This window comes from Mchenga conophoros, linkage group LG20, assembly GCF_057382185.1.
Source record: "Mchenga conophoros isolate Kocher_MC1m ecotype Shallow Benthic linkage group LG20, M_conophoros_male_GT1.1, whole genome shotgun sequence".
In the NCBI taxonomy this organism is placed as follows: domain Eukaryota; kingdom Metazoa; phylum Chordata; class Actinopteri; order Cichliformes; family Cichlidae; genus Mchenga; species Mchenga conophoros.
Window position 1 is genome coordinate 3,263,821 of NC_140545.1, and position 14,904 is coordinate 3,278,724.

The following is a 14,904-nucleotide window of genomic DNA, read 5'->3' on the forward strand; positions in this document are numbered from 1 at the left end:
GAAACAAATCTGCTAACATTGTTCATATACATGTTATTTGGAACATGATCATCTTTTACCATTGGTCCAGGGCTTACAGTACCCTGGAAAGGTCTTGAGCCACCCCTCATTTCTTTCTGTTTTATTAGCAAAAACTGGGAAATAGGCTCAGTGTATGTGTAAACATACATGGAAACACAGTCTATAAGGCAAAAACAGACATTTTTTTTATTCTAATGAGACTGAAAGTCAGTGTTTAGTATGGACATCTTTAACATCTAACATCTATTCTTTAACACAGCTCGATCGGTCTTGTAGGCAAGTTTCCTTGTCATTTCTTGAAGACGTCTTCGGGAAAAGTCCTCCAGCCTTTGAGTCCATTCTCTTCTATAATGATTCCACACTGCATCAGTATTGAGGTCCAGACTCTGGGGAGGCCCAGACTGGACTGGAAATGTTCTATTGGATGTTTTTCTTTCCAGGTTTGCATTTAGTAAACTGGCAGTGTGTTTGGGCTTTTGCCAGTCACACTCTTTGCATGTTGACAACCTTGACCTGCTGCTGATTTTGGGCTCTGTTCTTGTGTAATTTGCCTTTTCTCTCTCATTGCCTTCCTTAAGATGAACTTCTTGACAGCCATCCTTCCACTGCAACCATTCGTTATGAGGCTTCATTAAGCAGTGTATGGATCATCAGGCCCCGTGTCATGTTCTTGCTGGATTTTTTTCTTATTTATCATGAACATGACTTTCAATTAGTGTTCATCTGCTATGGATTGTTTTTCAATGTATTTTGTACAGGTTACTAGTAACAAGGTGACTAAAAATACAATTTCAAATCGGTTCTTTTCTAAATATTTTGTTATGTTTAGACACAAGATTGGTTAATCCCTTGATTTAGGCGATCTTTATATTCAAATGATGCACAGATCACTGTTAGGTGGCTTAACAAACAAACAAGAAAAAAAAAACAGCCAGGTAAAAGGACTGGACTCAAAATAAATGAAAAAGCAAAGCAGGAAAACCTGGAGCTCTCTCTGCAGTAGCTGCTGTGTACAGTACTCTATAAAACCATATTTCACGAACTGACAGATTTATATAACTTCCATATTTGATCGAATCGATGCCTATTTACAGAGAGACTCAAAAAATGCAAAATGATGCTTAAAGTGTGTTAATTTGATGTAGCACATGTTAAATTTATGCCAGACCTCCGGGGTTACAGCTCCATCTGGTGACGATTTTGTGGCAGAAAAATAAATAAATAAAATCAGAATCTTGACTCATCTTTTGTTTGTTTTTCTGGGGCTATTTGTAGACTGCCGCCACTCTCAGTCTGTTGATTTAGCTACCAACACTGTCACCCAATACATCAAGGTGTGATAGCCTAAAGTGTCAATGCTTCCTGCAGTCAGCCTCCTCCTACCTCTCTTCCTCATCTCCCTGTACCAGCCATATTGGAAGGTGTCACTTTATGCCTGATGATTATTCACAGCCACCTGTCTCTGTCCCATCAGAGGGCATCTGTGGTGATCACACAGACGTCATGCTGCAGTTAGTTTAGAAGGGTTAGAGAGAGTTCGTAACCTGCAACTTTTCTTTTTCATACTTTCTGCATCACTGTATCTTATTTACTTTACCGATCAGTGGGGAAGTATTTTTTAACTGACCTGTAATTAAATATTTAAAATTCAATAATTATGTATATTGATATTGCTCTAGTTGTAAGTAATGAAGCTTAGAGGTTTTACATTGTTTCTACTGGAGTTGCTGTGTTGTTGGATTAGTCGAAAACACACATTTTTATCGTGGAATACAAGTTTATTACTTGCCCTCACAGTTATTCTCACCCCTGCCTTCCTTTAGCCTGATTTCATAGCTTCTCCTGTTATCTAAGCAATACAAGATTTTTAGATAGATTTTTCTTTAACCCTTCAAACTCTAAAAACACTAAAACTTCAATTTATTTGAGCAAACCTCACAAACCAAATAGAGAGTACTACCTGGTAAGATGTGATCAACGGTGGGAATGAAAGGCTAACAGCATCATAGAACATTTCCCCCTGCAGTCACATCCTTTATTAACAACCTTATGTGTGATGGCAGCGAGACACGTTAGGCTGTAAAAGACAAGGCAGCTCGACGGATGAATGATATGAGCTGTTTGTGAACAAAGGCAAATTGCTTTGACCCACTGGGTCAAAACTGAAAGAGCTGTGATTGGCAACAGTAAGTAAATTAGCCAGGAGGTCGCCAGACAAAGAAGAGGGAAGTTAATTGACTTTTATCTTTTAATTTCCCCTTTCCTAACAACGAGGCGCTGTTTCCATACAGTAATAACCTCCAGGGTGTGAAAGTCAGCTTTTGCGTGTTTCCAGGGCTTTGAGAGACCAGGCCTCTGACTTGACCCTGTGGGAAGCCGATAGATGGTCACCTCAGGGGGGCCTCACACCGTCCCACCGCATGTCAACATGATGACATTACTGAGTAACCACACAGACAAAGGTCAGACCTTTGATCGGTAAACAATCATTCCAACGTTGCGCCATTCCCATCTATCAATCAGTGCTTTCAAAATGATGTTTGTACTATTACACTTCTATATAATATAATAGTGTTAAATAACAGACAGTCAAAGATTATACATAATTTGCCCCACAAATGGGGGAGAGATGATTTTTTTAATAATAATTTTTAAAAATACATTTAAAAAAAAAAAGCCGAAGGAGACGTGTTTGCTAAATAAATGTGACTTGACTGAAGTGCAAATCAAAATAAACTAATTAGCAGGGAGAGCCCCATTGTTCTCAGCCAGTGGTGCTATCGATTCAGCCAGTCGAGTCAATTTAACAAGTCAGTTTGTGACAAGACACACAGGTGACAAAACAACAGTCTGCAGGGGGTGGCTGCAGATTACATTGTTCTTTAATCTTCTATGTTAAAAAATAAAACTATGTAAACCGATGATTGCACAGGGAGATTACAATTTTTTAGTCCTACTCGTGGACAAATGCGTCTAAATCTATTACACTTTCTTTCTTGCACAATAATCTTGGAAGTATTTCGAGATATCTGCTGTCACATCCTCCCAGACAGAATAACTCGAGTGCAGTAAAGGGAGCCTGTGGAATGTTGCGCTCCTATTGGCTGCTGCTTGCCTGTATAAAGAGCCGCAGTGGCAAATTCAATCAGATCAACTGCGGGCATCCTTCGAGAGCGAGACACCGGGTTTCTCAGTCAAGCTGGGACAACAATTGCTGGGCTGTTCTGCTGTTTCTTTGTCTTTCCCTTTTTCTGCTAAATAAATCCTCTGGAGCATTGTTGGGATCATGAAGGAAAGGAGAAATACACAACCGCTGGTGGTGAGATGTAAACTGGTTCTTGTGGGAGACGTTCAATGCGGAAAAACGGCGATGTTGCAAGTCCTGGCGAAGGATTGTTATCCAGAGGTATGCAAAAATGTGACTCGTGTTGAAGTAAAATATATGAGCAGAAAAGTCTGCCCTGTGTTCTCTTGACAATCGTGGTGTTGGGTTTTCATCAAATGATTTGGAAACGGCACGGAGAAAACAGTGCGTCTGTTGCGGATAGTGACATATTGCTTGCGCATTTCCTAAAATTTCTTGCTTTTAAGTTTATTTCCTATTTACTGACCTTTATATCATCGGTAGCATTATTGTTTCATCATGTGGTCAGTGGAATTATGTTCTCTGCGCATTCTTAGCTGGTGCTTTCCTTTCACAGTGGCCTGCGTTGAATATCTCCTGCAGCTGCAGCGATTAAAGTGATTAATTGATCCGAAATTCTGTCAAATTGAGAAGAGATATAGATTTGTCTTATTGTTTTATTGGTCAGTGCGTGTGTTTTGTGTATAGCACTGATTAGTTAACTTCCATTACCTGTAGCTGCCTGACAACTCCCCACTAACGGCACCGTGTTGCTAATTGCTCCCCAGACCTACGTGCCCACGGTATTTGAAAACTACACAGCCTGTCTGGAACTGGAAGAGCAGCGAGTGGAGCTCAGTCTGTGGGACACTTCAGGTAACCGATCACCTTTTCCGTGTGCATGTGGTGTGTGATCTGCAGTCCTGCTTGCCGCACTGAAGAGGATTTGGCAATGCCGCGTGAATGTAATGAGTGTTTGTTTTTGCTGGAACACCAGTCTCTGTATTTTTTCCCAGTTATTCATTTTCGTCATGACATTTTTTTATTTTGGAGGACGAAAATGGAAACATTGTGTTGTTAAACATTGGTAAATACTTAGGGAAGGGCTTTATAGTCTATTTCCCCCCTGTTGATGCAGAGGTACATGGGATGTGTACTTGTTGAACTATATACTCTTTCAAATCTCCCATTTACTACAAATTAAATTTCCTCCGATATGAAGTGTCCCCCTTTTTGGATGTGTCTGGATGTAAAGGACTCTGCAGATCTACAAGTGCATTTTTGTGCCAAGTGTGTTGCAGTGGAAAAACTGGGCAGAAAAGACTGATTATTCCGCCTCGCTTGTTTTTAATGCTGACTCCGTGCATCATATGTTCATTTACACTAAGCGTGAAAAAGAGGGTCAATGTGTCATTGTAGATCTCCCAGGAAATCTGCTGTTCAGAGTGTTGACCTGAATACTGCGAGCACGGGTCTGCAGCACCTGTTTGATTCCCTTCATGCTCGCTGCACAATAGTTTCTCTCGCCAGGCCACATTCCTCTCCGTCCACACTCGTGCTGCAGCCTGACTAGGTCACACTGGCAGTACAAGTGTGATTATTTATTCATTTTTGTGCACACCTGTGTCTGTGTACAACAGATCCTTTATATAACAGACCCATTTGTATGAGATGATGCAGTATTTACTGTGCTCTCATATTTTTTCCCCCTCCCATTATCACAAAGGGCAAAATGAGGAGAAAAGTGAGTGTAATTCCGTCCCCAGACCAAATCCTGTTTTTTAATCCCAGACTTTGGACCTTTGGTCTGGCCAGCAGGAGTGGGCCTGGTGCCCAGGGATGATGGGCACACAGAGCTACATTCTGTTGAGCAGGACAGTTTTTCTGGAGCAGACAGATAGGAGGGAGCTCAAAAAACTCTAGTGACCTGCATTCCCCCTCCATATGCTGCTCCAGGTCAGCCACTCAAACAGCATGATGCAAGGGATTAAGACTGTGAATGGGACTGCTGGGCAACCTCTTCTGACTGACCCAGTGAGTTTGTGGCTCTTTCTTTCTTTCACTTGAGCGTTCCCTTTGTTGCTCCCTCTTTGCTACTTTCTGGCTAATCTGCATAGATTGCCACTCCCTGCCCTTTACCAAACACCTATGGCACAATTCAATACCAAGTACAAAAGAGTACAATATGCACGTGCATAGCAGACTATTTGAAAATGGGCCAAAAAAAATAAAATCTATTTTTATTCACAATAGATTTGATTTAAAAGACCTGCCCCTCACACTCTCAGAGGAGACCGCATGTGGTCCCCTTCCCCCTCATCTTTTATAGATGACTCTTTTATCACAGGTATCTGCTGTCAGGCTCGTGGTGATGGGTGACAGGCAGAAAGGGGTATTTGTTAGCCACACCGCACAGTTTCCTCTCCTGTGCTGTAATTTGCTCTAATTGCGTGGAGTTTGTGCCACCCTGGCCCACACCACACTGAGACGGTCTCCTCATTATCCCAGCTCCCCTTCATTGATTGCACTGACCTCATCACTGGCTCCACATGGCAGGCGGCTCCTTCTCTCAGCTCCAATATGGATTTACAGTCTAAAATCAATCCACCAGTTTTAACCAGGCTTATCTGATCAGGAATGCTGGGGAAAAGGGGAAAGAAGGGAAGCTGAGCTCTGTCTGGTGTAGCGCACAGATAGTGAAAATAAATCCCATTAAGATGTTGGTGTGTAATTTATTTCAGGTTTAATGATGTTGCTGACGAAGCCTTGAAGTTCAAGATCGTACTGTGTGTGTGTGTGTGTGTGTGTGTGTGTATATAATCACTTATTGTATGATGTATACATAAGACTGACTTGGAATGAATCCAATGTCCATTTAAGCTGATGAAACACTCTGCTGGATTGTAAAAGGGGGCATTTTTAATATTTAATTGTCATGTTGATGACCATATGTCATGTGATTTCTCTAATAGGCACCCAGTTTGTAAAACTTAGGTGCTTTTTAGAATTGTAAGCAGGTACAGTTTAATTCCTCCATCTTTTTCCATCATTGATTCATCAGTGATCTATTTTTTTTTTATTTTTATTTTATTAGTAGTGTTTAGCTTTGCTAAATGTTTCATGGACTGTTGTCCAACAATCAGTTTACACTAGCTGAGAAAAACCGGCTATATTCTCAAATGTTTCCTGCCTTATTTTATCCAAATCAACATTTCAGGATTTTTAAATCAAACTCTTTGATGTTGGACTTAATTTTCTTAATCCAGTGTCATCAACTATGATGATGTCAAAGTAAAGCTTGTTAGCAGATCATATAACGCTTAGGAAAAAAGCACCTCCTTCACCCTGCAGGGGGCTTCAGCACTAATTCTGACTGGCTTATGTGAATCCAGGGAACAACTGCTTGATGCAATATAATATGTTTTTTGGAGCGTGTTGTGAAGTCCGTAGTCCTGCGGCAGCACCACAGCTCCCAGTCGGCTGAGTGTGGGTGGAGGCGCAGGGCTCCTCTCGTCCCCATATCTGTGAGTCATCCCATCACTGGATCATTAATCTGTCTGACCTCCGCATTTTCGTAGTGAGAGGAGGAGTGCTAATGATGAAAACAGGCTATGTCACTCACTCGATTTTAGCACACATCCACAGACACACAGTTATACTCTCGCTCGGGCAAACACAAAGCCGATCCTCCCCTCCCCCACCTGTAGCCTTCAACACAAGGGCCTCCGTCTTCAGCCCTGTGAAGCCTACATCCACTTAGGCCCAATCCTCACCTCAAACACTCAGATCTGGGCACCGCACCATCAAGACGGATGAAGTTCAGCTCAGCCACAAGAATTTGGTTATACTCCTTTTTCTTTTCTGCCTCACTCTCCATGTTTTATGCCTCAGAAACTCTCCATCTGTTGTATAGAGGCATGCAAGGAGGAAAGCCATAATTTGGGCCATGCTTATAGGCGCTGCATGAGCACCCAAGCCATTGTGTGGTTTGCTGCAATGGAGAAAGGAAGGGAAGAGAGTGAAAGAGACAGATAGCAGTAACCTGTGATATTACACTGCAGGGGGTGAGGGATTAATGGCAGAGGAGGTCTCTTTGTGATATGGCTCAGTAGGGTATACTTTGGCTCCCGCTCTTCTTTTTCCTGTGGCTTTTTCTTGCCACAATAGTAACAGCTATTTCTTCCAAGATTAGAAACTAGGCCCTGGTGTGTAAGGAAGGTGCTGCCGAAGCTGCGCCTATGCCAAGTAACATGTTACGGGGGGTTTGAATACTAATATTGAGGTGCTGTATGTTGCTGTAAGTACAGTATGTTTACTGATTTGTGCATTGTTTGTCCAACACAACAAATAGAAGTTTTATTTATATGTGAGGACAATAGTAACCAAAAACAAAGAAAGAAAGGTGGGGGAGGCTTAGATGTCCTTTGCATCCCCCCTTCCATCTTGGCAGGCTAATTGATTTGTCAGCTTTAAAAGCATCGGCTCTCGGACCTCTGGTGTAGCCTTCCATTGATTGTTGCATTTAGATCAGTGGCCATTTAATGCAGAATCACATCTTGTTTGCTGGCTCTGTGATAACCCCTCACAGGAGATTGAAACGATTTCTGGAGCACCCAACCTCTGACTTTCCCATTATATACCTCACGTATATGGCGTGGCACCGAAACTCGTAATATTAGTGTCTCTAATCCTTCTGATTTTAACATGTGTGATTTTTAACATGTGTGACATGACATATGTCTCAAATTCTTCAAACACAAAGTTGTGTTTGTGGCTTTTCTGCTACAATTAGGTGTATGTGGTGTAAAAGCGATGGTGTTTTCTTATATGTGACATCTGTAAATAATTTAATCAAATTGTCTCTTTTTTTTTTTTTTTTTAACTCAAGAATAGAAAAAAGTCATTTTTATTTCTAAAGGCATGGAAATGGAGCTGTAACGCAAGCATGTTCCTTTGTTCTTTTGCAACAGTGTTTACTTTCTTCAGGACATTGAGTCCTGAGGAATTTCATCACAGCTTGTCATTATTCCACTCACGGCACCCAGCAGCTGGCAAATTCAGTTTTACCCTTTGATAATGTGGAAAATCATTAAGTATTCATAAGCACATATCCGTTTTTGTGTACACATACATGCACGCATCCGTGTTTTCATGTGCTTTTTTTTTTTAATATGTTTTCTTCTGCTGCATTGTTTCTGCACCGTAAATCAATTAGGACGGTTGTGCAATGAGTTATTACACAGACTGCTTGTGTTATCTGTAGCTATAAAAGGAACGCTGAATCCCTTTTGGGATTCACACAGACTAAAGTAAACATGTTAATCCCATTGAGCAGCCCCTCTTCTGTTTCATCTGATAAGGGACCGGATTCACCTCTGCATGCATCTGAATTTAAAAAGTGTGCGTCTGTGTTAGCGCTTGTGGTTCCGGCGCATGTGAATCATTTTGTGTGATGGGCGTATGTCTGTGGTCCCAAACTCTGTCGCAGAGAAGAGGAATGTCCCCAGCAGTAGGTGGGTGGGCCGCTAGTGGTGTAAAATGATTGAGTGGCAGTTAAGGCGAGCCTTTACAGAGAGCCAGGAGGAATGCCTGATGTAGATGGTGGATTCCAAGGCTGTTGCTGTGGTAACAGAGGGACTGGAGGTATTGCTTGCCGAGCAGAGGATTTTTGGGGGGGTGGGTGGCTTACTTAAGGATTCTGAGCATGAGTGGGAGCGTCTGCCTGCCCCGAGCCCTGCCGTTCCACTTGCGTAATCTACTGCAAGAGAAGATCAATGAGGATTTAGTGCTCGATTGTCATCTTCACTTCTAAAATGCCAGCCAAGAATATAGGAGCAGCAAAAGTAGCAGTTTTACCAACAGCAAAGCGGAGCTCAGTGGGAAGAAGTGATGCCGCGCACACCTAACTTAAGCAGATGATTTCTCTTGCTCTTCGTCTCCTGCTCAATCTTCTTTTTTTTTTTTTTTTCTTTTTTTACCAACTTCCTGTTCTCACAGCTCTTGGATCTGGCCTAAATTAAAAATGAAAAAACAAATTGCTCTAAACTTGCATGTATACACACTTTATATTACAAATGTAGCTTGAAGCATTGCACATTTAAGATGGATACTTAATTGATCCCACAAGGGAAATTATTGTGTTACAGCAGCAGGATAAAGAATAAAAATGGCACAGCCTACAATTAACAACAGATGCATATACTGTTATGTATGTATACATTTTGTATAACAGTCATTTTTAATAAAACAATGAAAATTAAATAAACATGAGGTTACATTAAAGAAGAGAGAGAGATATTAGTGCAAATCGCATTAACAAGTAATATGTAAAGTGTAAATCTAAGAAACATACTTTTACAGTTTTCTGTACCATCAGATGTTAAATAACCTGAACAGCAAATGTGTTCATTCACACCTAACTATGGCTATGCAGGAGTTCTCTTTTGTCACACAAACCAGCAATATGAAGTTACTATTAATTGACCTGGCATATTAAAGAAGACTAGACCTGGTTAAACAGCAGCAAAACTGGAAGTTTCCTCTTAAAAAAACATGATTAAAAATATTTCTGAGCATCCAAAAGTTCTAGGAAATGTTTTATGGAATGCAAAACTACTTTTGTCTACATTTTCATAGTTTGTTATAACATTGCTCTCCTCTCTCTCCTGTAAGGTTCTCCGTACTATGACAATGTGAGGCCCTTGTGCTACAGTGACTCAGATGCAGTTTTGCTGTGTTTTGACATCAGCCGCCCAGATACTGTGGACAGCAGTCTGAAGAAGGTAATGACTTAAGGTCACTTTACTTCAAAGTCCTATTCTCTCTTGTAGCCTACTGTGACTCCAAAGTGTATTAACAGACTATTTGTCACCATACACCAACTGATCACCTTTTTGGGTCCACAGTGGAAAACTGAAATTCTGGACTTCTGTCCAAGCACACGTATTTTACTCATCGGCTGTAAGACCGACCTTCGCACAGATGTCTGCACACTGATGGAGCTGTCCAATCAGAAGCAGACTCCAATCACCTATGAACAGGTGAGACAAAAGAAACAAACGAAGATCCATGTGTGTGTGTGTGCAGATTTTTACACATATGCCTTTCCTGTAACACCCCGTCCCAAAGGACTTGTCTCCACACTATATCACAGGAAAAAATTAAACGGCACCATGGAAGAATATCATGAACAGTATCAGTTATTGCTTCATTTATTGCAGGGTTCTGCTATGGCTAAGCAGCTGGGTGCAGAGGCTTATCTCGAGTGCTCGGCGTTCACCTCGGAGAAGAGCATTCACAGCGTATTCCGCACCGCTGCGATGGCCTGCATCAACAAGCTGCAGCCTCTCCCGAAGCCCAGCCCCACCCGACGCCTCTCCAAAAGACTTCTTCACCTGCCCAGCAAGTCAGATTTGATCTCCACCACCTTCAAGAAGGAGAAGGCCAAGAGCTGCTCGGTAATGTGAGTGGAGACCTCTTGGGTTACAGTCCTCACATTAAACCCACATCCCCTGCGTCTTTGGTCTCGGGGAAGGGGGGGTGGGCACGATGGTTTTATCAGGGTTACCTGCTGAATCCTTCCCTCACCCCCCCAAGAAACCAAACACCACTCAGAAGAGGTGGACACTTCGCTGTCCACTTGCTCCTGAACCTTTTAGTGCACCTCCATCCTTTTCCACTGTTTATTTTTTGTTTGTTTGTTAGTTTGTTTTTTGCTTTCGAACAAACAATATCAGTCGAGGTTTGATCACCAAGCTACCATTTTATTTTCACCTGTGAACAGTATGCAACTACAATGGTGTTACATCTGTCTAATTTTATTATCTATAGGCACATGTTGATTTTGTCCGAAATGGAAATGTGCAACGTGTGACGTTTAATCTTGTGATGTAAATGCCTCTCGAAAAATTCAGTGGATATTTTTTTTTTCTTTAACTCAAAAAATAAATCTAGCATGAAACCATCAGGAAATAGCAAAAATCCTGTACATCCCTCTTAGTAAGGTGTGTGGGGTGTGAAATAGTGTGTCACTGGTTTCCCCATTTACTGGAAGTACATAGAATAGATGTACAGGGAGCAATGGGACAAACCGTGAGAGCTATTACATAGAGAGATGTTCTTATTGTCTCAGCAGTGATGACAGCAGGGATGAGAGCAGTGAGCACAGGCTGCTGTGCTTACAGCAGTCTAGGCTATGCCAGCCTGCACGGATTCTTGATGCATGGCTGTGTAGCTCTGGATAGTGTTGCTCTGCAAGCTTTCAGTGGAATAACTGGAAGATGCTGAAGAGGCTCCGTGTACGGACACAAAATATAAGCAGAGGTTTAGCTGGACTTCCAGGGTGTCTTTTATCACTGCTGGAGTCTGGTGGGATAGACACATTTAATTGCTCTTGTGGTGACCAGGAGCTTAACCACAGTCGGTTCAATGTTGAGCTTAGCTTTGCTTAGCCTGTTGATTATTGAACCGTGGCTGGTTATCAATACGAGTTAGGAGGCAAATCTAAAAAGAATAAGATCACGCCTACATGGAAGTCAGACTGACCTGAAATGGTTTGTATTTTCAGACACTCTTCAGTAAAAAATCTGTAGCATTGCATTGTTGACAGTTTTTCAACAATTCTCAAATGGTATGCAGTTTTGAAAAAAATGCCTTTCATATTGAGTTCCCAGAAGTCAATGAGATTTTTGAATACTGTAATTACTGTAATATGCCTGTGGACTCCTCACATTTGCATCAATGCAATGTAGCACCCTCAACTTGATTCAATTCTTCCAAAAGGACTGATTTTTGTTTTGCACACACTTGTAAAATCTGTTCACATCCAATAAGCAGCACTTACTGTAGGTTACATTGCAAAAAAAAAACAAAAACAAAGGGAAAAATCAGACGCTTTTCTGAGCTTAAATCTTAGGCTTCATGGTTATGTGTGTGTGCAGCATCGATCTCCATGCTTCTAACCATAAAGCAATAACGATTTAAGTGCTTTGTGATGCAAAAGTAACCTGCGTGGCAATAACAACGCAGCTTTGTGATTACTGTCATGCTATAAGTGCTCCATGGATCGACATGTTAGAGATTGTTTCAATCTCCGCTGTACAAAAGGCTGCTGATATAGCCCCTCCTTCCCCCTGTGTAAGTGGTGATCGGTATATAGAAAACCAAGGACGGCGTTTGCGCTATGAACTAGATCAGAGTATTCCAAACAAGAAGGAACAACATGCTATTTGAGTTGTTGCTGTCAGCTCAACATAATCATAATAAAACCACTGAGGCAGTATGCCTCAAGTGAATTGTTTATTGTTTTTTTTTTTTTCAAATTTGAACTATACATTAAAGTCTAGCAATTATTCATCAAGGGCTAGTGTGGGTGGAGGGGGGGGATAATGTGGGACTAAGGAGAACAAGTAATCAAACTGCACAGGCTGGCCCTGTCCAAAGAAAGCTATTTTTCCATTCTTTGTGTGCGCGCGTGTGCGTGTGTGTATGTTTTTATGTATTTAATGGCATGATGTGAGTCTCCGTGCTGTTTTTGAGATTTTTCTGAAATGGCTGCTCTGTCTGTACGGAGCTGTGGACTGCCCCTGGTAGTTGGAGGAACTTAAAGTGGTGATTTGCACAAAGGCTTCCAGTTCATGGTCACACACAAAATTCCTCAGCATTGCCTAGCAACAATTCAGCTCAGAAACACAGAGACTGGCTCTTGGGTTGGTTGTGTGGACAGATAGGGTTAGCTCACAAGCAGACATCCCCACATCCATTATTACTGCATCGTTTAAGCATTTACTGCGTAGCTTGTTTAAAAAATAATAATAATAAAAACAAATAAAAATTAAAAAATCTTGATATTTTTCTCTGGGTTTTTCTCTGCCAGGCCTTCTGATGATGGTTTACATGGGCGGCTCAATGACCATGTCAGTTAATATGCAGCCTTTGTGTTGTAGTCAGTGTGTGGTAAAAATGGTGCAGTCAAACTCCTAAGCATGTCCTATTAAAGTTGTACGATTGTACATACCGTCTCTTGTTTTATAGTCATTGTACAGCATCTTCGAGGGTGTCTGATGGAAGTATTGTTGCTGATGTGATTTATTTATTTGGTAGCTATTTTGCTTTTTTTTTTTTTCTTTTTTTTTTTGTTTGTTGATTGACATGTACATTTGTTTGAAATCTTTTTTCAAAAGTTGACTGTTTTTTTTGTTTTTTGTTTGTTTTGTTTTTTCTTCTTCTTCTTCTTTATTGCTGTGTTGAATAAAGCTTGCCCCGTTTGGCATCCTAAATTCACTGTTCTTGTTATTTATTTATTTATTTATTTTATTTTTTTTGATCACTTGCTTATGAAACAATACACTACACTAGACATCTGCTCAGTATCTCCCCAGTCACGTCTGCAGGAAGTGAGGTGCTTATCTTTTCCACTCAAGCGACGCTAATAATTCCTTTAACAGGCTCTGTGTCACTGCCTCATTAAGGATAGAGTAAATTTATATCAGGATGATGGCGGATTACTGTCATTTTCCATTACCACAATCCTGATCTTAGATCTTAGTTACCGTTCAGGGAATTATAGCCAGAGTGGGGAAAAAATGTAAATAACACATGTTTACCTGCATAAGTAACATGTTGGGATGAAGAAGGAAAGATTCTATCCTATTATAATTAATTGAATCAAGTTATGTGACTGTGTTTTGTTGTTGTTTTTTAAAGGCTGCTTTTATCTGCTCTCGTCCATCTTCAAATGCACCACATCTGGTTGCTGCCAGCTATGGAAGTGTCTCAGATGAGCTCAAGCAAGCCAGCCAACACATATGCCCTCACATTTTCTATTCTTATCTGTAAAATGCAATGCCATCCTCACAAAATGTTCATAAACTTTATCTGTTTGGTGTTTTACACCTATAGTGTAAAGTTCTAAAGTTGTTGTTTAATGGAAAAAAAAATTCCCGGAGCATCTGTAGAGGATTGTGGTAAGAGTGGCAAGACTGAACCAAAGGAGATGTGGACTGCCAAAACAAAACAGCGGATGAAGCTCATTTAAGCATTCAGTAGAGGTGATCATAGCTGCAGTCAGGTGATGGAGTAGACATCTCTTTCATGATTCAATAATTATCAGAAAGGTGACTGGTTGTAAGCAAAACAAGTCAGACCCCCATTGCCGTATGAAAGCGGATTCTAGCCGTAATGGGAACCTGAATACGCAGAGCAACAGGAGCACACCAAATTATGTGGTAAGGCTTTTTCTTTCTTTCTTTTTACTAATGATAAAAGACATTCTTGTGTTGGTGTTGAATTTCTAAAATGAACTCATCATAATGACTTGAAACATTTTTTAAAAATGACATGAAAATGAACCTGAGCTGTCCTGAGGTCAGCTTAGCTCTTGCGGCTTTTTTTTTTTTTGCTAAAAACAAAGTGAATTATGGGCTGTCACTAGGGGGATTGCTAGAACACCTGAAATAGAGGCAGACATTGTACACATGCCGACACAGACACATTGGGTGTGAGGACATGTAAATGGGCCACATACGCTGGAAGTCATAGTAAATTAGGCCAACATCTGGCTAGGCACAGAGAGTTCACTTACCCACTCAGCTGTAGTATGTACCGCGAGGGCTTGGTGAAGGAGAAGTGGCACAGTCCAGTGCATTTTTAGGATCAACCCTGGCACTTCGTTGAATGTCTGCCATCTGCAGCTACCTTGGAGGGGTTCTTTGTCTCCAGTACAAACAGTGGGTCACTTTGACCAAGGATTATTGTGTTGC

General features: G+C 41.2%; 1 protein-coding gene across 1 annotated transcript; it reads left to right on the top strand.

Annotated features, from left to right (window-relative positions):
* The first annotated feature begins 3,153 nt into the window (after positions 1–3,153).
* On the top strand, positions 3,154–13,426 carry rnd1b (Rho family GTPase 1b). Its single transcript, XM_085259686.1, has 5 exons — positions 3,154–3,427; positions 3,934–4,021; positions 9,818–9,927; positions 10,051–10,185; positions 10,366–13,426. Exons 1-5 carry the CDS (start codon positions 3,308–3,310, stop codon positions 10,609–10,611), a joined length of 699 nt encoding a protein of 232 aa, XP_085115812.1. The 5' UTR covers positions 3,154–3,307; the 3' UTR covers positions 10,612–13,426.
* Positions 13,427–14,904: the final 1,478 nt, after the last annotated feature.